The sequence below is a fragment of the Gouania willdenowi genome, chromosome 4, assembly GCF_900634775.1.
Source record: "Gouania willdenowi chromosome 4, fGouWil2.1, whole genome shotgun sequence".
NCBI lineage: Eukaryota > Metazoa > Chordata > Actinopteri > Blenniiformes > Gobiesocidae > Gouania > Gouania willdenowi.
The window spans coordinates 41250719-41275054 of NC_041047.1; the positions used below are offsets into that span (position 1 = coordinate 41250719).

At 39.4% G+C, this 24336-nt stretch overlaps 1 protein-coding gene across 1 annotated transcript in view; it reads right to left on the reverse strand.

The window, feature by feature from the left end:
* The window catches only part of LOC114462241 (uncharacterized), a 134977-nt gene that overhangs the window by 40370 nt on the left and 70271 nt on the right, over nt 1–24336 (reverse strand). The window contains exons 10-12 of the mRNA XM_028444933.1: nt 16192–16291; nt 11616–11674; nt 5925–5989 (exon numbers count right to left, since the gene is read on the reverse strand). Of these exons, the coding sequence (XP_028300734.1) occupies nt 5925–5989; nt 11616–11674; nt 16192–16291 (224 nt within the window). The remainder of the gene's footprint in view (nt 1–5924; nt 5990–11615; nt 11675–16191; nt 16292–24336) is intronic.

A 24336-nucleotide genomic window follows, 5' to 3' on the forward strand; every position in this document is an offset into this window, starting at 1 on the left:
ACAGCTGATCACCATAGCGATATTCTTTTGCTATCCACACACTGTTATTGTTCTCAGCCAAAAAACTGCACATTACAATAAAACACATGGCTATTTAAGCGGCTATTGTAATTGTGAGTCTGACAAACGCTGCTCCAAGGTGTGTGTTTATCAGAGCAGCAGCGGCGTAAACTGGATCTGAGTCAGCTGTTTCAAACACTCACTGGAATGTTTGGCTGCTAAGTCTTTTTCTTGCCATCGTCACCTCTTTTCCATTTAAGGTGATAATCATTTTTTTTGTCCAACCGCTGCGTAGTATTGGGTCACACACAAGTTAGATCATGTCCAAGGTGATATGAGGCGATATAACGGCTACTAAAAATGGAACTGATTGTGAGCGATCACACTGCACTTCAAATTACTTATACACTGGATTATTTATTGACTGAAAATAAATATATTATCTGTGGATAAAGGGACTAGTGGTTAAGGGAGCAGGCTTGGAATCATAAGCTCACTGGTTCTCTCTGGTCCGTCACTGTGGGATGTTGATCAGTCCCTTATATTAATCCCTAACTGCTCCCTGGGTGCTACACCGTGGCGGCTCACTGCTCCTCAGGGTTAATCTTATGTTTATGTAGCTTTAAATACAGGACAACAAAGTATAAAATATATTGTATATTAAATCACAACCTGTAAAATAGTTTGAGAGGGAGGAGCTCACGTTCTTATATGGTAACACGAGCCAGAATTTTCAGGTGGAGGAGTTTCCCACTTATGATGTATTATTGGGGCAAAAATCCAACTCGTCCAATTGGAGCCAACTTTTTACAAAATGTGGAATAACAAAGGAGGGAGGAAACACAACTTTTTAAACTTTGACCCTCTGAATGAGGCTAAAGGAACTGTAGAAAAACCTGCCCAGTTAAAGCTGCTATCCGGAGTTTCTGAGAACACGTCTCGATGTTCCGCCCTCAACAGCCTCACTTCCTCCCCCTGCCTCCACAATCTACCAGAACCCACGCCTCTACTTTTCTGCACGTGCATCGTGGAACATAACAAGGTTGCATCGGGTCACATTGATATAGGTCTATGGATCAGGTAAGAGCCAAAATCATATTTACCTGTTTGCTGTTGTGACGCATCAGCCTTGTTTCTGTGCACAGTTCCACATTCACTTGATTGACAATCTCAAAAATATGCAGTCGGCGATTGTTTCTAATTGTATATAGGACGAAGGAGGGACTTATATACATTAATGTATATGAATGACCACCGGCAATAGATCATAGTGTAAGACTAGTTAGTATTTTTATGAATTTCAAAAGAATCATACATAAACAGATTTCTCAGAAACTCCGGATATCAACTTTAAGTGACAAACGTAGCATCAGTTAGCATTGACGTCATTGTAGGAAAACAGATCTAAATCCTGGCTCTGCTTTTCTTCTCTCTTTCTCTCTCTCTGTGTGTTTGTAGTCTCACTTCCATAGAAACGTCAATCGTTTTTTGTCCCGTGTCGGAGGGTAACTCATCCATAGTTGACCCTGTTAGCTAACAGTACCACTGCTGGGCCTTTTCAACTTAGCCAGGGGAGGCATTGTATTGGGACATAAACTTTAACTGGCTATAAAGTGTAGCTAACAGAGGATGTTACATTTACTATCGTTTGCCTTTTTGCACAAAGAATAAGGCTTGTGTTTAATATTTCACCTCAGGAGTCACAAACAAATAAGCTCCATATTTAGCCTTTTCATATTTTTTTTCTACTGTCGGAGAAAACTGAAAACCATGGCGAATACTCACTGATTTCCCATTTCAATCTTTTGATTTTAACATATTTAAACAGATCTAAAGTTTAACAGTTCACCATTCACCTTGGAACAGCACCAGGATATACAAGAATTGTTTTAACCTCCACAACAAGAAGTCCAAGTTTATTTCTGTGGAAATCATGGAAAAGAGCAGCAGCACAGCAGCAGTTAGCTTAGCAAGTAGCAGCACATGTAGCAACAATGCTAATATAGGAGAACTGGCTGTGAAACATTAAAAAGTTGTGGGGACACAAAGGGCTCCATGGCTATTTTTGACAGATAAAAAGGTAAGCAAGCATTTTATTTTCATTTTCTGCTGTGCTGCTGAATCATTAGGTGAGTTATGGCCTTATGTTATTGGTGTAAAAGTTTGTAAATATTTTGTATTTGTGGGTTTTTGTGTTTTGAAAGTTTAGTGACCTTTGGAATTAGAGTGGCTAAAATAGCTGCAATTTTGCTCCGTCCTTGGTGCTGAAACATGGCAGATTTAACAGCTGTCACTCAGGATGAGAGACAGATGTGCTCTGTAACGCCGATTGTCTGTGCTTCTTTGAGGCTGATTAATCATTCGTTTATTAAACATTTTGGTTAATTAGTTGCTGTTCATGTGATATTATTGGGCCATTTAGTTAGCAAAAGGCACTTGAAAAAATGTATTCCTTACTGCCAGAACAAAACCCAGCCTGTGTTCTGGGACCTGATGATTTTCAACTTAAGCACCGCACACAGCTGAGGGACATGCACACACACACACACACGATGAGTCATGTGTGGTAAAAATGCAGATGTTTAAAAACCTGTTCATGCAGGGAAACACTAGAATTTTAGTATTTTGCCCCCCTCTGCTCACATGTCAGTCATCGGATGGATTAAGAGCAAACTACAGCTGTTACCTGTACAAAGGTGAACTGTAGGTGTAGGACAGATGTTGTGTACAGAAAGTAGACCTGTTGAAATATGTCTGAAATGTTACGATGAATCAATAAAAAGAGCCTCTTGCGAAAAATGCCATTACAAAGCATTACTTTGCCACACATCGCTGCCTTCACTATCCAGCGTGTAGGTTGGACCTAACTCTCGTAAATCTCACAGAAGTATCCCAAAGGAGATCAACTTATTGTGTGGAGCTGCTCTAAGCTGTTTTGCCAGCAGCTGATCATTAAGGTACACCAAAGGTCAAATGGAAGCAGTTGTAGAGCACAGCTCGATAAAATGCGTCACAGCCATAATTTAATACTTCAACTTCTATTTAATCCAACAACTATTGGAACATATTACATCTGTAACTTATTAAAATTGGATATTCTTGACCTGATTTATATTCACTTTAAAACAGAGTTCATCATTTAGCAGAGTCAGTGGAAGAGAATTGCTTTAGTGTGTATATATGGAGGCAATCCCCAACACTGAGAACCTGCTGCTGCACTAAACTAACCTGCCCATGTTACCACACACAAGGTGGACACTGTGACATTTCTGTTCAAGGAGAACATGCAAACTCCATTATCATCAGTTTCATGTAAAAATGCATGTGTTTACTCAGTGTTGAACGCAGTACCAGCTGTGACAGGTGGAGGGCAGTGTGAGACGCAGTTATTGTGACCCTTTAGTGCAGTGGTTCTCAATCTTTTTAGGCTGCGACCCCCAAAATAAAGGGAGACCAGGGATCCCCACTGTACCTGAAGGTGGTTGAACACGGACATGAACAATGAACAGCCACGTGGAGACAGGGCCATCTATAAGGGGGAATAAAGGGGAGAGCTTTTTGGGGTCCATCCTTTAAACTAGCAAAATGATGGTCCATTGTTTTATGAATCTGTGATAACCACATTTATTCATTCATCTGAATAATATCCACTGTTATCCAGGAAGTTTAGTATTATTTGGGCAATAGTTTATAGCAGGCATGTCCAGAAGCGTAGGCGGTGAGGGGAATCGCCTACTACTCTTTTTCTGGCTGCCTTCTACTCTTAAACATGTTCATAAATGAATCCGTACCCCTGTAGCACAGACAGAATTGTTAAAATCCATGAAAGATTGAAGTTTTCCACACTTTGAGCAACTTTTGCCACACTGTTTCAGTGGCCATTTTCTAAATCTTGTGCAGTCTCGTGAGAGTTCATCTCACGCTCCACCAAGCAGCAGCTTTACACGCCTCTCTCATCAGTGGGTCAAATCACTCTCCCTAAGCACGCAAAAGATGAATGATCAGTGAATATGCCACCCAAACGTCACACTACAAGCCAGCCATCAATACTGGGCTTCGTAATGAAGAAAAGAGTCACAGGCAGCGTTGCCGCAGTGATTTCTCTCTGCATGTTTTAGACTTCTACTTTTTTTTTTAGCCTACTACTTGTTTTTTCGGGACATCACTGGTATATAGTCATATTAAAGATGGAAATCATTGCTTTAATCAGAAAAAAATGGGTTAAAAGTGACAGTTTTGAAATGGGATTTTGGGTTAAAATTAGATAAAAGCTGCAAATTAGAGTTGCCAAAAAGGGACAGAAAAAGTGGTAAAAAAAAAAGGGTTAAAAGTGTCAATATTGGAACAATTAGTATATACTGGAAAATAATGGGCATGACACATCGTGAATATGGTTAAATTGGCAGAAATAACCATGAATTGTGGTGAAAAGAGGTTAAAAGTGACAATGATTGGCCAACATATGTGACATTAGAAAAGTGGTGGAAAGGGTTCCTCTGTGCTGAAAATGTTTTGAAAGAGGAAAAAAATGTGCAAAAAGGCATTGAAATTTGATGGAGAATTAGCAGAAATGGGAGTAAAGTAGCAAAAATGCATTAAAAGGAGAAAAAATATGGCAAAAGAAAAGTGATGAAAATAGGTCAAAATATGGCAAGTTTGGTGTAAAAATATTCTTAGTTTCTTCTAGTCATCTGGCAACCCCCTCCCAGTGTCTCATGAACCCAAATGGGGTCCCGACCCAAAGGTTGAGAACAACTGCTCCACCTGCTATAGCTGCTTCAGGGTGACAGTCTCAGAGTTGTGTTCTGTAGCTGGTCGGATGTGTTTAATAGTGATGCGTGGTTTATTGTGTCTGTGTTATACTTTCATGCTATTGATTCCAGCGCCTGATGAAAGCTTCTGTAACCCAGTGCTATTAATATTTTACAAATAAAAGGCATGTGGACCTCCTTTGAAGTCCCAGCCTATGCCTACTTATTTGTAAAGTGGACACTGTTCACAGTAATAGTGCACCGTACTAAAGAGTGCTCCTCTGGGAGAAAATACAGCAGATTGTGTCCTGGTGGGAAAACTGTGCACTAAAGCTTAAAAGCAGATTCTTAATTGCTGGTAATAGATACACTTTGTCCTGAATATTACCCTCATGTATGCAGGTTGTGGCTCAGCTCCTCCTCAGTTTAAGCTTTAAAACACTTTTTTCTTTAGCTATACATGGGATTGGACGTTTGCTGTGATGTTTTAATAAAGTTAAAAAAGGAGCAGTATTCTATTGTTTCCGCTTTAAAGCTGCAGTATGTAGAATCGTGAGACTTGTATAGTAACAACCACGCTTGTTTTGAAACCTATCTTTCCTTACCGGTATGTGAACGCACAACTGTGGAGCTCTTAGCAACTTTTTTCTCAATATAGACTAGTGACAAATGTAGAAATTTTATCTTGTGTTATTGCAGTTTTCTGATGTTTTATAGACATGAAAGCATGTATCACTTGCTGCTATGAGGACAGTAAGAGGCTCAAAGCCACTCCTCTGCCTTCTGCTTGAATGTCTGCCATTAAACTCTTACTATCAATGGTATGTGAGCACGCATTTCCTTCAGTCATCGAGCAGACAATAGTAATGCCAATGGAGCACTCTGTAGAAAGATCTCTGATTGGCTGAAATCCAGTGTGACGCTCCTAGATTTCTAAAGTCTAAATATAAAACCAACAGAAGGTCCACAGATTCACTGTCCACTCAGAACACTTTGGATTACAATATGCTCAAAGATAATCATGGATTCTTTACCAATTGACGCCAAAAACATCTTACATACTGCAGCTTTAATGACAAAAGATATTTAGTTTAGCTTATATTCTAATAGGCAGTTTTAATATAGTTCCTGTACAACTATGATTAAAGGGTAGAAAGTATAATCTGGACTCACCACAGGATGTTAAGTACAGTACAGGTAGTCAGACCTCCGAGCACAGCTCTCCGAAACCACAGGATCTAAACAAAAACACAAAGTCTAAAAACCTCCTCCTGTTGTTTTACAACTGCACTCTTGTTAGCTCTCCTGTTAGCACTCTTAATAGCTATCCTGTTGGCACTCTTATTAGCTATCCTGTTAGCGCTCCTGTTAGCACTCCTGTTAGCCAGGGCGGATCTACCGGTGGCAAATCCCACCCCACAACAAAGCCTTGCCACCCCTACTGGCACCCTAATTTATACACACGGGCATGGAACTATGCAGCCGCGGTCCGCCAACCGGTAATGCCCCGCTGCCGCTTCCTGACTGCGAGCTAAAGTTCTAAAACACCAACGAAGAAGTATCGCGAGAGCGGCATGGAAGTGCGTTGTTTACATTGTCGCATGAGAGGAAAAATGTAAAAACATAACTGCCAACCCTTACGCATTTTCCGTGAGCACACATTTGTATCACTCCAAAAAGAAAAAAGTTGGAATAATGGCACCGGACTCTCCCTCCCTCCGTGACTGACGTTTCACTGCCTTCAGACATCGGTGAGTGCGTGTTTGAGTGTATTTTCTACGCTGCAGCTTGTGTGTTCACGGATTGTGTAGGTTTGAGTGTGTGAGGCAATGTGCACTGATGTGAGTGTGTTCGGTGTGTGCTGAATGTGCGCACGTTTGGGGAGGCTGAGGAGAGCTTCATACATCCTCTTTCAGAAAGGACATTTGTTCAATTTACTAAAGTTCTGCAACATAATTAAATTAAGAGCTCGTGAAACGATTCTAAAAATAATGATAAAGATTAGTACAGTTTTTTTTTTAGATTTCCTATTGTTTCTATAGTTGAGTAGCCTTCTAGCATTTTCTAACTTTTTATGGCAAAAATATTAATCATATTTAGGCTTCACTAGTAAAACTAATATTTACTATTGAAAGTAAGAAAATAACTAATGTAAAGTGTGCATTAATAATGTAAATTAGTGAATTTATTTGCTTACATAGTTGGTGAGCTCCTGTAAGGTGTTTAAGTACCCCTGGGGGCACAGGTAGGCCTACTAATAGCTTTTAAAATATCAAAATTTCCTGAGGGAGACACTATTCTGTGCATCTATAAATCAATGTCTGTCAAAGAAAACATGGTGAAGCTACCTGGTGAATCTTACAGAAATGAAGAGGATATAATCATTGTGCTTGTTAAGCAGGACTGATATCTGGTGTCCATGTTTACAGAGAAGTTGATAATACTACCACTGAAATTTGTATTTTCCGCATCCATTTTGTTTTTAATGATTTAAAGTTAATTTGCAGAAACATTAACAATATTTTGTATCAGTCTATCCTTAAAGATATAACAAAGACATTGGACTATTTGTGGTCAGTGAGTGTTAAGAAGAGTCACTGTGCTGTATACACTTGGCTATCATTCATGTGAAATTGATTGACAATGTTTGTTAATTCCTGTGAAATGGATTCAGTGCAGTAGATAAATTCTGAATTTCTTCAGTGACAGTTATCGTGATGTAATGTGGATTAATTTTCCTGCATTATATTGATTATCGCAATAACATCGTTATCGTGGGCACCCCATTTAATTTTTTCTAGATCCGCCCCTGCTTATTAGCTATCCTGTTAGCGCTCCTGTTAGCATAGGGTGACAAGATTTTTAAAACTCAAAACCGGGACAGTAATTCAACCAAAGACAATGACAGATTTTCAAAATAAACTATTTGCATATGCTTTTATTTGTAATGAAAAAAGGTCACATAAATTATATTTAATTTTTCTTCCTTTTGGATGAAATATACATTTGACACGGCTGAACCAAATTTAAAGTGGCCATCGATTAAAAAAAAAAGCAACATTTTAAGTTAACACAAATCTGTTTTGAATAATAATAATAATAATTAAAAAAATAAAATAAACTTGTTTTTCTGCATAGCATGTTGAAGGAGAAAGCAAGGAGTAATATTGTCAATGCCATTGACCAATCAGCATCGAGTTGCAAACACGTGGAAGACTTTTGAGCTTTTGAATAAATTTATAGTGCAAGCGCTACTATGGCAACTGTTGTGATTAACAGCTCACAGTCAACAGAGATCACGCTTTTAAGCTAAATGTGCTGCTGCTTTCAGGGTCTTTTCTGTCAGCGGCAACAGACGTTCATTTCATAATAAACAGTGACGAATCAATGGTTTGGGGGAAATCGACCGGGACCTGGGGAAATCGGGACATCTGGTCACTCTATGTTAGCACTCCTGTTAGCATTCTTGTTAGCTCTCGTGTGAGTTCTCCATTCCTTTTCAGTGCCCAATCCTTTCACAGGCCTGATCCTTTAGGATCCTTTCAACGCGTGTGCGAAACGCGTCTACATCTCTACATCCGGTCGGCCTATTTTACGGCAGTTTCTGCACTATTTAAAAGGTTGAAACCCTGCTATTTAAAATTAGTTAGACATTTATGTTCTGAGTGAATTCCAATTTATTTTGGTTTTTATTTTATTTTCTGTTTGGTTTTTGATTGTCAATGTGTATTATGTTTTGATCCATTTTTGTATACGTATATCGTCTTGCGGTTGTTTTTCCTATTTTTCTTTTCTTTTTTTAAATTAACAATTAAAAACACCACAAAACAGTCACATATTTACATTTGTACTATCAAAATATTTAACAAACGTCACATGGTTGGTTTACATTCAAATATCACATCGCAGAAGCTCTGTCGTAAAAATTGCGAGTAAAGGAAGTGACGTAGTATACGCGCATTCGTTCAAAGGATCTGAAAGGATCAGGCCTGTGAAAGGATAGGGCACTGACACTCCTGTTAGCACTCCTGTTAGCGCTCCTGTTAGCGCTCCTGTTAGCTCTCCTGTTAGCTCTCCTGTTAGCTCTCCTGTTAGCGCTCCTCTTAGCACTCCTGTTAGCGCTCCAAAGAGTTTTTTGACACTGCTCTGAGTTTGATGGAAAGAGTAAACCTAACAGGGGAAACGGGATTTGTCAAATCAACTCAACATTTAAATTGAAATCCAAAGGTGGTAAAAACTTATTTACGCATTGTGGATGATAGAAAATAACTTGTACTTTCATTTTAACTTCACGGAATGAGCGCTGTACTGCAGGTGCCGGCTGTAGCTAGGTCATCATAGTGCTCGTCATCTTGCTTGGTTATTTGGTTGCTCGGCAACAGCAGAGGAGATCTATCTAGTGCCAGCAGGGACTGTGTTAGGGTACGGTACCTTTGTGAGAGTTGTGCTGACAGTAATGTATTTGTGCCTGTAGTGTGGTGTGCATTTTTATTGGCTGTGAAGCAGTAAACAAGCACCCAGAACTCCCGTTGGCCTGCCTGTACAATCCAAGGCTGAATAATAATAAACCTCCTCCGTGTTAAATGAAAAACCAACACTTTGTGGTGCAGTCTTTGCTTAACTTAGCAATTAGACAACACTCTTACAAGGTCAAGGACATACAGCCACAGATAAACGTTATAACATGACCACCTGTACACAGCTCCACTATTAGCATTTCATGGCTAATTTTGATTTTATTTATTCATTTCTTTATCAGGGACAATAAACAACACTGCCTTAGATACAGAGAAAAATGTGTCGTATACGAGGCTTCTTTCTCAGGCTAATTTAAAGCCTTTGTCCCAGGCCAGGCTTTTACTGTAACATCAGACTTTAAAACAAGAAGTATAGTTTACACGAAACGAGGAATATATACATTATAAAAAGGTAGAGAAAAAAAAGAAAAGGAGATTAAAACCCCTTGTGCTCACTGCTTTGTTTCTGTTTTACGCTTTACGGACCGTACTCTCCGGTCTGGACATAAGCACTTTTTTACACGCCACTCTCCTCCTGACACACTCACCGCACGTAAATTGACCAAAAGCACGTAGTCTGTCAACAAAGGCGATCTGAAGCCAGGGAGGCGGGCTGGGCCATGATGTCATTTTTTTGGGCTGCCTAAATCACGGAACATGGAGTTTTCCAAATGCTTGTAAATGTCATTGAAATCTGTGAAAATTATAAAGCACATTTTTTATTTGAAACGTCTGCTTTGAGAAACAATGTAACATTCTTCTGTCTGAACCACAGTTAAAATCTCTTTTTCCCCCCTCATACTAACGACACCTCGGCACAGCTGATCAGCTTTGCGACGCTGCTCCACCGCCTCCCAGGATAAGGAGTGGAAAACCTCCGGTGATCCAAAAACTCTTTCTTGCACAACTTGCACACAACTGGGCTTTAGTTTTCCATCCGGGGTGTTTTTTTTTAAACTAAAATTAACGCCCTCAAAGGTTGCATCCGAATAGTCCCTCCTATCTCCTTTCCTATCCACTTTTCCATAACTCCGTGGATGATGTCACGGGGTTAAGGAAAAGGCCATCACGTTTGTTTTGACAATCAGACGCACTTCAACTAGGTGACGTAATAATCTGACGACCGGGAAGGTTAGTGACGTCTGGTGGTGAAAAAACTACAAATTTCAGATGATGATAGAATCTCCCAGGCTACGAGGAACAAATATGAATGAATACACTAATATGAATTATGTTGAATAAAACAATGTGGCTAAAAATGTCTCTGATTCCTTTTTCTTGAACCACAGAGTGTCTGTTTTATGTCAGTTATAATCTGATAATGTGGCTTACATATAATAAGATATGGGTTTTAGATTATTTAAAGTTGTTCAAGGCATATTATTGCATTGAATTTGCATGATCTTCGTCCCTTGTCAGCCCTCGGGTGTGCGTGTCCCTTTAAATGTTGTTGCCGCAAAAAATTGTGGGTCAGCATTATCTGGTATCCTTTGGTAAAGGATGCATCAGTGTTTCCTAGGCCAAAGGAGGTAAAAAAAAAAGGAAGCATTGAGCCTCTTTTTTTTAAAGAGAACTTGGACACTCTTTATCATGGCCAGTAATGAAACACTTCCAGGAGTGAAAAAACAATGGATAGGAAAGAAGATAGGAGGGACTGTTCGGACGCAGCCAAAGACTCCTCAAACTGCTCAGCTTCTACCGCTGTAGCCGGTGCATCAATAGAAATGTTTCGCGCTGTTTGCGGTGCAAAAAAAAAAACGATTAACGCGTTAAAGTGACACCCCTAGTTGTGATTCCAGACATCATCTGGGTCAGTATTGGACCTCCGAGGGAGTGAAGAACCTTTCAAAACCAACAGCACAGCCATGTGATATAAATGTCTTTACAGTGTGAATAATCCCAGTACCAGGATCAGGATTAATGATCCAGATAACTGACAATATCTGGAGAAAAGCAGATTTGGAGCCTGGAGGAGGTTTGACTCTCTGAGTGATCTTGTGAATTCATTTCTAAAAAAATGCAGTCTGGTCTTCAGCTAGTAGATTTTCAAAATGAACCAGTAAAGACTGAAGCAAACAGCAAATATTAACCTTTTTAAACATGCATTGGAAGCCTTTTCCTTGATAAATAAAAAACTGTTTTCTTTTGTGAAACAGTCACAGAAGGATGGAAGAAGCCCAGGAGTGTTGACCTCTGATCTGTGAGAGTTCCACTACTCCTCCAAAGCTACACTTTGTCTTTCTCAGGCTGCTGTTCATGCTGACGAATACTAAAACATGGCCCCTGCAGTAATCCTTTACATTCAGCACGCTGAGCAGAGCTGGACTCCATCCAGGAGCAACTTTACCTGCACTTTCTTGTGTGAAATCTGTGAGAAGAGCAAAGGCATCACGTTCACGATCCCTCCTGAGCAGATAAACACAGAGAGCAGCAGGTCAACGTCACATTCACTTACAGAGGAGCATTCCTCCACTTTACCTCCTCCATTACAGCCCTAGGACACGCCCCCACTCCAAGACCCAGAGAGAAGGAAATGAAGCAGAAGGTGCACAGAGTCAGTGTAGGACAAAGAAGTGAGAGATTCATCACAACCCACCGAGCGAGGCCTGGTCCATATCCTCACCCCCACCCAGGGGCGTAGCACCACAGTTTGGGCCCAGTGGGTATCAGGGTTAGGGTCAAATATATTTGTAACAATTGATAATTAATTACAAATATGGCGTAATTATAATTATACATTTAAAAATATGTTGCTGTCGTAATCGTAATTAAATTGTAATTGAGTTTAGATAATTGATTTTGTAATTGTAATTCCCATGAAAATTCTATGAAAACTGTCAATTAAAATTTTACGTTGAAATGTGGAACCATGTGACAGTTCTATGTACAGTTCTACACATATTTAGTTAACAATTATTAAAATATGTTTCATATCAAGCTTTCCAACATTTTACCATTTAAAAATAAATAAATCAAAGGGTATACTGGCACAAAAAATGCTCAGACACACACACCAAAAAAAATAAAATCTATATTTTCATTGATTAGGAAGTTAACCAATAAAGAGGAAAGAAATTAGACGATACATATTTGTTTTTAGTGTATTTTACAGATGATTTAGGACCTGTTATCGTTACAGATGCTAACAGAGAGCTAACACAAGAGGAAAGTTAACTCGAATTTTAAATTTCAAATTCATTTCATTTGGCAGATAAGCCCCATGATAAGCCCCATTTTCGAGGGGGTCCTCAATCCTCAAGTTTGCATCAAATGACAGATACAGTAAAAAAGACAATAAATAATTACAAAACACAAAAGGAAAAACAACAACAACACACGCACACACTTTTATTAGGTTATATATTTCAGGCTCAGTAATTAGTCATTGTAATTAAGAAAGTAATTGTAATTTATTTGTAATTGGAATATATCAAATCAAAAAATAAATATAATTAAAATGTATAAAATGCATTTTTGTACATATATATATATATCGTGGACCCTGGGTATTCAGTACCCTTTACCCCCCAGTCTGATGCCACAGACCAAGAGGAGCCAATAGTCAATAACTGAGCTGTTCCTAATTATACACTTTCTCTAATAAGCAGTTTAAAATCTGCCTCCTGTTCTACTGTTAGATATTTTAGGAACATCCAGTAAAGCAGCAAACTGGGAGTGAAGTGTTCAGCCTGGACAATAGAGTACTGTGTAGAGTACTGATACATCCTACTCAAGTAGAAGTACTGTTACTTGATTGTAATTGTACTTAAGTACAAGTAGAAGTAAGTCACACATAAAATACTCAAGTACAAGTAAAAATAAGCTAAATGAAATAGTACTTGAAGTATAAAAGTTAATAGCTACTGTCATCCACACCCATCACAGGGCCAATACACACACACACACACACACACACACACACACACACACACACACACACACACACACACACACACACACACACACACACACACACACACACACACACACACACACACACACACACACACACACACACACACACACACACACACACCTGCGTGTATGTGGTGTAGCCTAATCCACAAAGCCTAATCCACAAATTCAAAATATTTGTGCATTTAAAGAAAATAATGCAACTTTCTTCAGTAAGTAAATACTGCCTTCTTTGTAAAATAACTAATTAGTTTCTCCTGATGTCAGAAGTGTGATCTCTCCAGGATAAATTAATCCAGTTTGAATAAATTACAAGAAAGCACAGTGTTTTTGACTAATATTGTTGTTAGTATGTGGTACATTTGTCCAAAAACAAAATAGCCTGAAACAAAACTAGGAAAGTTTTTTTTTTTTGTTTTGTTTTTTTAATGAATTGATATATGTTTCTATGTACCCTCTGGAACGTGCTCCTGTAATAATAATAATAATAATAATAATAATAATAATAACAGATGAAATTTGTATAGCACTTTTTTGGACACTCAAAGATGCTTTACATGGTGAATAAGACAAAACAAAAGGGGTTTATGGAAAAGCCAGTTTGAACAGGCGGGTTGTGAGTAATGATTTGAAGTTTGGTAGTGAGTCCGAGTTTCTAATGGGCGGTGGGAGTGAGTTCCAAAGGGTGGGGGCAGCGATGGCGAAGACTCGGTCCCCCAAGGACCGGCGGTTAGTGCGAGTGATAGGAGTGAGGCGGTTGGTGTCGGCTGAGCGGAGGTGGCAGGTGGGTTGGTGTTGTTGCAGGAGCTCGGTGAGGTAGGGTGGGGCCAGGTTATGGAGGGACTTGTAGGTGAGGAGGAGGAGCTTGTATTAATATAATATCATTAATTTTGGAACAAAATGCCTCCCAAAATGTCTGTGCATGTGCCTGGTGTCACACACATAGCAATCAAATAATATTAAAGGAGTTATGGCTGTTTGAATGTTGTCACTCTCTAAAAAACACAAGGGAGAAAATGGTGCTCAAAGTTTCTGGAGTTTTCTTCACCTCAGAGCAGCAGGCTGAGGGGGCAGAACCAAAGGCTGTGCATTGGCATCAAACCAACCTTCCAGTAATGGCTGTGAGTAGCTGTTTTAACTTTTAGATATTCATGTGATGAATATATAAAATGTGGAGCAAAACCTCCATGGAGCTGCACTGTCCCAGAGAACTGGGAGAGAAACCATCAATGATAGTTGTGAGCTCTTCCTCCGTCTTTATTTCATTAGAATGACAATGTCACAGATTAGAAATAAACAGACATCTTGCTAAATGCAAACAGTCACCCTGGATTTGAGTGTTACAGAGCCATCTTTTATTTTTCACATTCAGACCAAATGATCTGACGCAGATTCACTCTAGTTCAGATCAAGCCTGTTTTGTAGGATATCATTAGATTTAATATTGTTGACGGGGCTGCTCTCAGTAGATAATGAACAGAAACTGTTTACAAAGAGCTCTCAGGCTTTTAAAGCACCTGCTGACTACATAGCAATCAGTCATTTAGACCCTCTTCAAGGAGGACAAACCTTCAAATATCAAAGAAGCTGCCTGTTACGCAATAAATGTGCTTTTTTCAAACTCAATAATGTCAGTTTCAATCGAAACAGCCATTAATCGGCTTGAAAAATGACTCCACTGAGTTTTATTAGAAAGTGGAAGTAAGAGAGAAATCAGTAGAGAAACATGGTAGAGTACTATAAAGTAGCATTACAGTAAACTGAAGTAAAACAGCACAGTTTAGTTTAGTGTGTTTATCGGTCCATAAGGTGTAATACACACACACACATTTTACAATGGTGTGTGTTTAGATTCTACACAACAATAACATAGCTAGCTTTACTTCACTAAGTGTGAACATTTCCTGAATTGACTTTCACTGATTTGCTCTGAACCAAAGGGAAAGCTTGTAATTGTCTTTGTTGAGGTAATGATGACGACAACGGTGATGATGATGATGTAACCCCCAATTTCCACTGGATGCGGCTCCGCTGTGTTACGTCACCACCGTGTCACCGGAGCTGATAGGTTTCCACTTTAGTCTATGTGTTCATTTCCACTGGGTCCGCTGCGATGCGTGTCAGCTCCTTCCCAGATGCGGTCGTCCGGTGCCCTCCACCAGATATACGCAGGGCTTCTATTTCTAGCGGACACTGGAGCACGACGCATCAATCGGCACAGAGAAAATTAAGCTAAACAGGAAATTAAGCACGTATTCCGCAAAAAAATAGCAGGTTACTTTTCAAAATAAAACACTTCAGATTATTTTTCAAGTAAATACATCGCTAAAACGTCATAATGTGTAAAAACAAATTCACATGCACTATATAGATTCCTTTCATACTGTAACTGCACTGTAAACTGCAGTAACTTTGATTTAGTTCATGTTTTACTGGTACAGTTTTATTTCTTCTCTGTTGGCTGTTGATAAAAAATGTGGCTATGACAAATCCAGAGAGTCCAACCTTCTTGTTCTCCCTCGTTAGGAACACTGACCTGTTTATCTGTTTATTGTTGCATTTATAACGCATACCTTTAACTGCGTTCTCGTGCGATTAAATAAATATTGTGAGAACTCCTCTGTCTCGTGACGCCACAGTCGTCCAACCGGAGTGCACCGTGGCGCACTCAAAACGCAACCGGTGGAAATTACCGGACGACGGCCAGTGGAGCAAAACTGGATCGGAGACGTATCCAGTGGAAACCCCCAGTTAGTAAAGATCAAAGCTAGAGGTAATGGATCTGCAATGTAAGTTGGCGTTAAACTAATGCATCCCATCAGCAGACCAGGATACTGGATTACTCTCTAATCATTAACTCCCTTTAACATCAATATTTGACTTTTAAGTACATTTACATTTACAAGTATTTAGTTTCCAATGTTTGATAAACCTTGAAATATGGATTATTTCGTCTTTAAAAGGTTCACTGTGTGTGTGTGTGTAGCTGGAGGAAGAGGCTGACTCACCCAGAGCTACGGTGCCCATGAGGAAAGGTCTCCCCATCTGACTGAAGTCACTGCTGCTCTGAAGACCAACCCGTGAGCCCACCACAAAGGTCACTGACACCTGACAAACAGACAGAGATAGAGAAAAATATCTTATGAGTTTTTCAACAACCTTTTATTTAAACAAGGACATGTTATATGTTATTTAGCATTATTCGCAAAAACAACAATGTAAGATAAAGGATAAAGACTAAATCAGAAAACATCCACTAAATTGGAGCAACACATTCATTTATTTGAGTTCTTATGAGAATTATTCCCCTCCCACCTCCGCCCCTACACCACAGACGAAACAGCTGCAGCATCTGACAGAAAGGTGAACAGGTAATAACGGTGTTTTTGCTATCCTCAGGTGTTGTTTGGTGCTAAATTAACCACATCAATAATACAGCTGAAAAAATTGCATCGCTACTGGTCCAACGTTTCCTAAAAAAACCAACTCAAAGTCTAGCTGTTTGCTGACCTTTGCCATGTTTAATGAAGGAAAAGAGACAGCAGGATAATTTAAACAAAGTTTTACTGTTCTGCAAATTACACAAATTCAGTAGTTTTGTTTACTTTAAAATGGTCATTCTTAAAGACTCTGATCGTGGGTAATGTGTGTAGCTAAACCCCAAACCCACTTTTTTTGTACTACTGAATATAAATGTATTTGGGTATTAAGTAGTGTTGTTGATTGAACCTTGTCCAACTTTTAACATTTTAGTAAATTTATTTGAATTTAGCTCGGCTGTGCACTCACTGTGCAGCACTGTGGGGCCGGGCAACTGTGAGTGGGCGTGTCTTATCTGCTCCAGAAGTAACATCCATAATCAAGGTATTTTTTTGAATTTCTTCCTAATGGCAGGTCAGCAAAAACCTGGGGCTTTAGTTACACTTTAAAGATGCTCAAAAGAGGTTCAGCAGAAATGTAAAAGTAATCTGTTTACCTAATGACACAGTACCAGACCTGGTTGACAAAATCTTGCACATTGTGGAGGAAGAATGGCCAAATGTGAAGAATGTTGTGAATCATTGTGGAACATATGATGTCAGCAAGGAGCAGTCTGAGGTGTTGAAAACTGGGAGCTGTTTGCAGCCTAAAGTGTTCATCAGCGGCCTGATTCCTCCAGGCAAGGCACATTTATTTGTATAATGCATTTCATACACAAGACAATTCAATCGGCTTCACATGATTAAACAGTGTAACAGAGAACTAATTTATTTATTTATTCAGTTTGATAATTTGAGTTTGTTTTGGTTGTCAAATAAAATTACTGTATACAAGTTGGAAATATCCTGCTGAGATTTTTTACCATAATAATAATAATAATATTAATTTTATGAATAATTGTCACAATGGGGTGCCTTTTTTCCCTGGTTTGAGCATCTGCCTCCTAAAATGTCTGTGCACATGCCTGGTGTCACACACATAGAAATCAAATAATATTGAAAGAGTTATGGCTGTTTGAATGTTGTCACTCTCTAAAGAACACAAGTGAGAAAACGGTTTCTGTAGTTTTCTTCACCTCAGAGCAGCAGGCTGAGGGAGCAGAACCACAGGCTGTACATTGGTATCAAACCAACCCTGCAGTAATGGCTGTGAGTAGCTGTTATAACTTTTAGATATTCATGTGATTTATCCGCAGTTAATAGAGTTGAATCGTCTTTATGTTGAGATGACATGTTTGTGACTCAATGTGATGCAGCAGTCGGAAAAACAATGGATTACTGTCTTAAATGCATTATTTCTGTTGTCAGAAGAGGTGAGGACGAGAAAAAAACTGAGCAGCTCCAACGAGTGTTTGAAACAGCCAGCTTTAGTTATATGACTTTAACTCACTCAGTGCCATTGACGAGATAACTCGTCATTTGCGTTTTTGCACGGGGATTACTAGAAAACTCATCGATATCTAAGCTGTGGGGTGTTGTAGTGACCAACTTAGCCCTGAGGATGGCAGCAGTCGACCTTTAGATGAGAGATTAGCCACTGATGCTACCCAGCAAAGGAGGAAGAAATAGGAACGAGTGAAATTATGGCGCAACAGAGTGATATTGTGACGTATACAGCAGCTCACAGCTCCGCATACTAACACAGAACATGTGTGGACCTGAGTAGATTATTGATAATGTTGTGATCGTGAGATAAAACCATCAACTAACCGGGCCAAACGGGTCATCCCTGCGCGTCGGGAGGGGGGGGGGGGGGGGGGGGTACAAAATACCCCCAGCCTGTGAGCCAGATAGCAAAATAATTGGTGACATGTAGGAGGTAGCAGCGCACCTTTGGATGAGAGATCATCCATGCTCAGCAGAGCTCAGAGGGAGAGGAGAAGAGGCATTTATGAGACAGAAAATGGCGCTACGAATGAGAGTTGACGTTCCCAGCAGCGCACACTTGACCAGAGCATGTGTGGAACTCATGGATACTGTGGCGATGGTGAGATAAAACCATAAAAGGAACGAGGAACGCAGTGACACTCTGCATGTCCGGGAGGAAGAGGAAGTTGCGTGTGTGCAGACTGACAGGAGAGAAACTTGGAGGAACACCAAAATACAGTAAGAAATCCATTCAACTCTGACCCAGATAGAAAAATAATAATTTTGCCATCAAAAGCCCGGTCTTAGTGGTTTTTTTTGTTTTATATAAGGAAACAATGTTCAGATGTTAGAGTTGTCACTAAAACTAAAATAGCTTTAAAGTCACTGACTTTTTTTGATGAAAGTAGAGGCTTCAATCTTTCAGAATCTGGTGTCAGATTTCAGATTGTCTTTAAAATCAGTCAAAATGCTCAAAAACACTGAGGGGGGTACAAAATCTGGCACTGAATGAGTTATTAATAATAACAATCCAATGTAGCCATATGTTTCACTTCAATAAAACAAATTAGATCAGATGTGGAATTCCACACCCCAAAATTATAGAAGCCTCTCGGCACTAGGGGTTGAACGACTTCATAATTTTAAAGGTTGACTTTATGTGCATACTAGTTGAGTCGATGTCGACTAGTCGATCACGTCACCAAGATCCGAAGCCGAACCGAGTGGCAGCGGAATGTCGGTGTTGTGCCAAAATCTGTGACCCAAAAAAATCTGTGAACGCAGGTGGTGACATTTCCAACACCTGCAGCTTCTCGGCAGACATTTACTCCCCCATAAATACATTTGTAATTTTTCTCCAGTCTGCATTTACTTCACCCACTGGAGCATGTTTAAGGGGGTGTAAATACATGTAGCTCCTTAATAGCTATGAAGAGGTTTAAGCAGGTGACGTAGCACTCTTCTTCTCGACCACCGAGAAGCCACAGCGGTCACAGATTTTTTTGTGTTCTAGATTTTGGCACAACACCGCCAGCCCCTGGAACACGGGACATGCTATAGAGGCGAAGTGAACCCAGGAACACTGCTGCTTCACCTAACGTGAGTCTACGGTAACTGTTGAGCCCCGAGGCTTCCTCAGAGGAAGCGTTTAGACTTTGTTTGGGCTGTTTTTACGGTAGCTACAGCTTCCTTCACCAAAGCCGGTGTTGTGCCAAAGTCTGTGACCCAAAAAAATCTGTGACCGCTGCTGCTTCTCGGCAGTAGAGAACAAGACTGCTACATCAACTGCTGAAACCTCTTCGTAGCTATTAAGGAGCTATTTACACCCTCTTAAACATGACGCTCCGGTGGGTGAAGTAAATGCAGACTGGAGAAGAATTACAAACATTTTTAAAGAGAAGTAAATGTCCACCGAGCTGCAGGGGTTGGAACTGTTGCCACCTGCGGTCACAGATTTTTTATAAACCTGATACGGTTATTTAAAATATGTAGTGATTTATTTACAACTTTAACAAGCATATTTTGCAAAAAAACCCAAACATTTTCTCAGAAAATGAAGCTGCAAACTTGTTCCTGGTTTTCAAATGGTGCAGCACATTTGTGTAAAAAGTGCTGCTCTTGATCTCAATTTGATTTATTAAAATCGCCTTCCCCATGTTTCCATTTGAGAGACTAAAAGGTGTCACACATACACACAGGTCTGACACTTGTGTGGAAAAAGATACTGTAGATAGACAACACATTGAAGAAAGGTGTAAGCCAATTATCATGTACAAAGATCAGTGACGTGCCGTCAGGGTAGGCAAGGTAGGCAGTGCCTACCCAAGGGTGAATTGATATTTTGATTATTTGTTTTAATTATAATATAATTATAAATTATTTATTTTTCCAATTCCAATAGCCTACAGTACCTATAAGTTTGAGTGTCCGCATTTTGTGATTTTCATAGCCCAAATTACTAAACAGCGCTATTTCCTGGAACAACTGCACAGTCTCATTCCGCTGTAAGGCAGAGGGAGGCCACGCCCCCTCCCAAAGGCACGTTGCTCCTCTGCCTCCGTTCCCATTGCGTGTTTTTACGTGTTTGCGCATGCGCAGTCAGGTCCCCAAGATGACAACCATTTACGTTTAAAGGCAGCGTAGAAAGCTGCTTTTGGACGTAGCCGCACTATGCTAAATGCTATACGTAAGTTCACAGTACATTAGTGAATTGATCCCACGTGACCGCTGCTGCTATGTTCTCTAGCTAGTGGGCGGGATAACACTACAGTCAGGATGACAGCGCTAGAGATGATAGAGAAACTTTTTTTTGAGGAAAAACGACAGCTTTTAAAAGATGGGAGACCAACACCTGAGCTACCAGAGCTTCAGCAAAGGTAAGCTCAGAAAATGTTTCGTGTCATGAGATATATCTTGTTGGGAGATTATGGAGACTATTATGAATAATTGTTTATGTTTTTTAATGGTGTTTACGATGTTGATTTTGTTAAATGGCTAAATGCTTGTTCATGTGGATCTTGTTGGGTTTTTTCTTTCTTATTATGAATTTTATATTTTGATAAGCGCATTGAGATGACTTTGTTGTAAATTGCTTTATACAAATAAAATTGATTTGAATTGAATTAATACTTGCCAGCAGAAACATACGAAATTGTCATTGGTGGTCTCGATTTGCAACGTGCTTACCCAGCCCTAGTGGTCACGGCACGTCACTGACAAAGATGTCTCGTGCCAACATTATATCTGCAAGGCAGCCAGTGTGCGTTTTCCTCTACAGTTTAGAAAGCAAAAGAATATAAGTTCAGAGTAATAAAGAGAAGTGTAAAGAGAACAAAATGAAGGATTCAGAGAGAAAAAGCAGAAGCAAAGAGAAAACAACACATGTGGTATTACAAGAACAGATTAGGATGGGTGGACAGGTGGACAGGGTTCAATGAGGAAGAATAAAGCGTGATGAGTTGCCAACAGCATTAAAGGTTCAATAACAGCTTTATTAGACGGTGGGGATTTGGAGCATCACTAATGAAAAGCCTTGAATGAATATCACACCTATTATTGGCAGAAAGTTGTAAAATAGTATTGAATGAGCTGTAACAAAATTAAATGTGAATGTGAGCAATCAAGGTGTGGTTGGTGTAATGTTGCTTTATAGCAGTGTTTCTCAAATGGGGGTACACGATGGCACTACATGGGGTAGAGAGAGAGAGAGAGAGAGAGAGAGAGAGAGAGAGAGAGAGAGAGAGAGAGAGAAATGAACAAATGTGAACATTATCTTTTTTATCTTTATTTTTTAAAAATTATAATCACACTCAATAAGTCACAAAACAACAAAAACACACAAAATAAGACAAAATATACTGAATAATAAATAGAGCAAATAAAATGGACATGGACTTGATTTATACAGCGCTTTATCCCCACACTGAAGCAGTCCCAAAGCGCTTTACATATCAGCTCATTCACCCAATCACTCTCATATTCACACACCAATGGGACAGGACTGCCATGCAAGGCGCTAGTCGACCACTGGGAGCAACTTAGGGTTCAGTGTCTTGCCCAAGGACACTTCGACACATAGTCAGGTACTGCGAACCCCCAACCTCTCGATCAGAAGACGACCATCTACCACCTGTGCCACGGAGAGAAAAATACTTACTAATACCAGCAATACACAAAACAACAACAAAGATGCACTAAATTAGAGAAAAACATACAAGATCATATACACAAAAATAACAGAGAAACACAATATTAAAAAAAACAAACAAATGACACTAAAAACACACACAGAGAGAATAATTTGAATAATATCAAAAACACACAAAAACAACAACAACAACAAACACACAAATTGATGATAGAAATGATCTTGATTAGAACATGAACTGAAAATACAAAAGTCAGTCCTGGTCCCACATCAGGAGGGAGATGATTGTAAATGATAAAAACAATACAAATAAATCTATTCAGGAGACACTAAATAATGGTTCATTCCAGTTATTCACAAAATGAGATTCTTTCAAATATGTGTTATCACACTTTCATTCAGCTTTGTCAAAGTCTGTTTCAGAATAACTTCAAAACTGACATCAAGTTAGAGACTTTGATTAGCATGGAGCACTCGGTCAATATCCCTCAGTAAGAAGCAGTAGGAGCATGAAGCTGAATCCAGTGAAATGATTAAAAAAAAAAAAACTAAACGAGAAATGAAGGGAAGAGGATTCATTTTCTACTGAATGTCAGAGATCCCAAAGTGAACTCTTTGCCGTTGAGAAAAGTAGAATTCTGAGAGTTCAGGAAACAATGAGAAAAGAAACATTTGTCGTCCAAACACAAGAAGATAACCAACAAGAGTCAGAGCTGCAAAGTCACTTCAGAGACGTGTGCAGCACACATACAGTGAAGCAAAGGATGTGAAACACATGCCATTAAAGGTCCAGTATTATGCTATAGGGGGGCAGCAAAAACAAAAAAATAAATAAAACGACTCGAGTTTCACTTCACAGATAAGAAATGAAAACAAATGTACTAATCTAACTGTTTTTATTATTTCTGTAAAGTAAAGTTTTGAAAGCTGTATTATAGACCTGCCAAAATAAATCCAAAATGCAGCTTGAAATGTTCAGCACCCACTGTAACTTAAAGAAGGAGAAAGTAAAGTTGTTAAAATTAAGCAGTGTTATTATGTATTATGTTCTACATGATATGTCATACAACACTCGATACATGTGCTTTAATATGTGAGATACACTTTAACATGGAAGGATAGACCTGCTGGCAGTTGTAAATCACTAAGTTAAACAACAGGTAGGAGAGAATAAAATGATCCATATGGATTAAAAGAATTTAAAAGTACAACAATGTAGATTATAGCATTAAAGTCTAAAATTGTTACTCCGCAATCACTGATTATGCATCCGCGGCTGATGGATGCCGATTTTGTTGCGGGTAGGCGGGCGAGTAGATTATCATAACGCCGCTCAATCCACTGCTTTATATCCAGACACTGAGTGCAGGGTTTGCTTGTTCTCTGTTCCAGCCGGCTTGTTTTCTCAGTGCATTACTACAAATAACAGAATAGTGAGTCTATGGAGCACCCGTGGTGTCCTCCATGTTGTAACCAAAGCACTCAGCTGCTACGGGAAGCAGGAGGGTCACATGTCATCGGCTGGTCCTATAAAAAACTTTTTTACTTGCTTTTATTTTGTGAATCTTTGAAATTTGTATCAGCATTTTTATTATTTCCGAGTCACTGTGTTTTTTCGCACTTACATTTTTTGTATATTGTGTAAGTTATATTAAAAATTGGAAAAACTGTAATGAAAACTTTTGACCACTGGGGACAAACTCCACGTATGTCTCCATTTGTTCTAAGAATGTCAACAACATACAGTCGTATTTGAGGTTTATTTTCGCAGACTTGCCTGTTTTCTGGAGTTTTAGCCCTCTGAAAAGTCACTTTCACAGCGCTCCTAAAAACAGGCTGTTTTTTGAGTATGAATAGGCATAAACACATGCTGCTCAGCGTGTGTGTTTATCACAACAGCAGCAGCAATAAATCATTAACAGTCTTTCTTCTCCTCCTATGACCAGAACTAGTCCATTTAAGTTGATAGTCCATTGTTTTGTCCGACTGCTGCGTCGCATTAGGTCACAAACATGTCAGATCTTTCCATAAAAGCGATACAAGGTGGTATACCGGCTACTAAAAATGAAACTGATTGTGACTGCTCAAGCTGCGCCGCAGGGAAGTTAACTCTCAACTATCAGCTGAGTCAGCGGTTCAAACACTCAAATAAGCTGCTA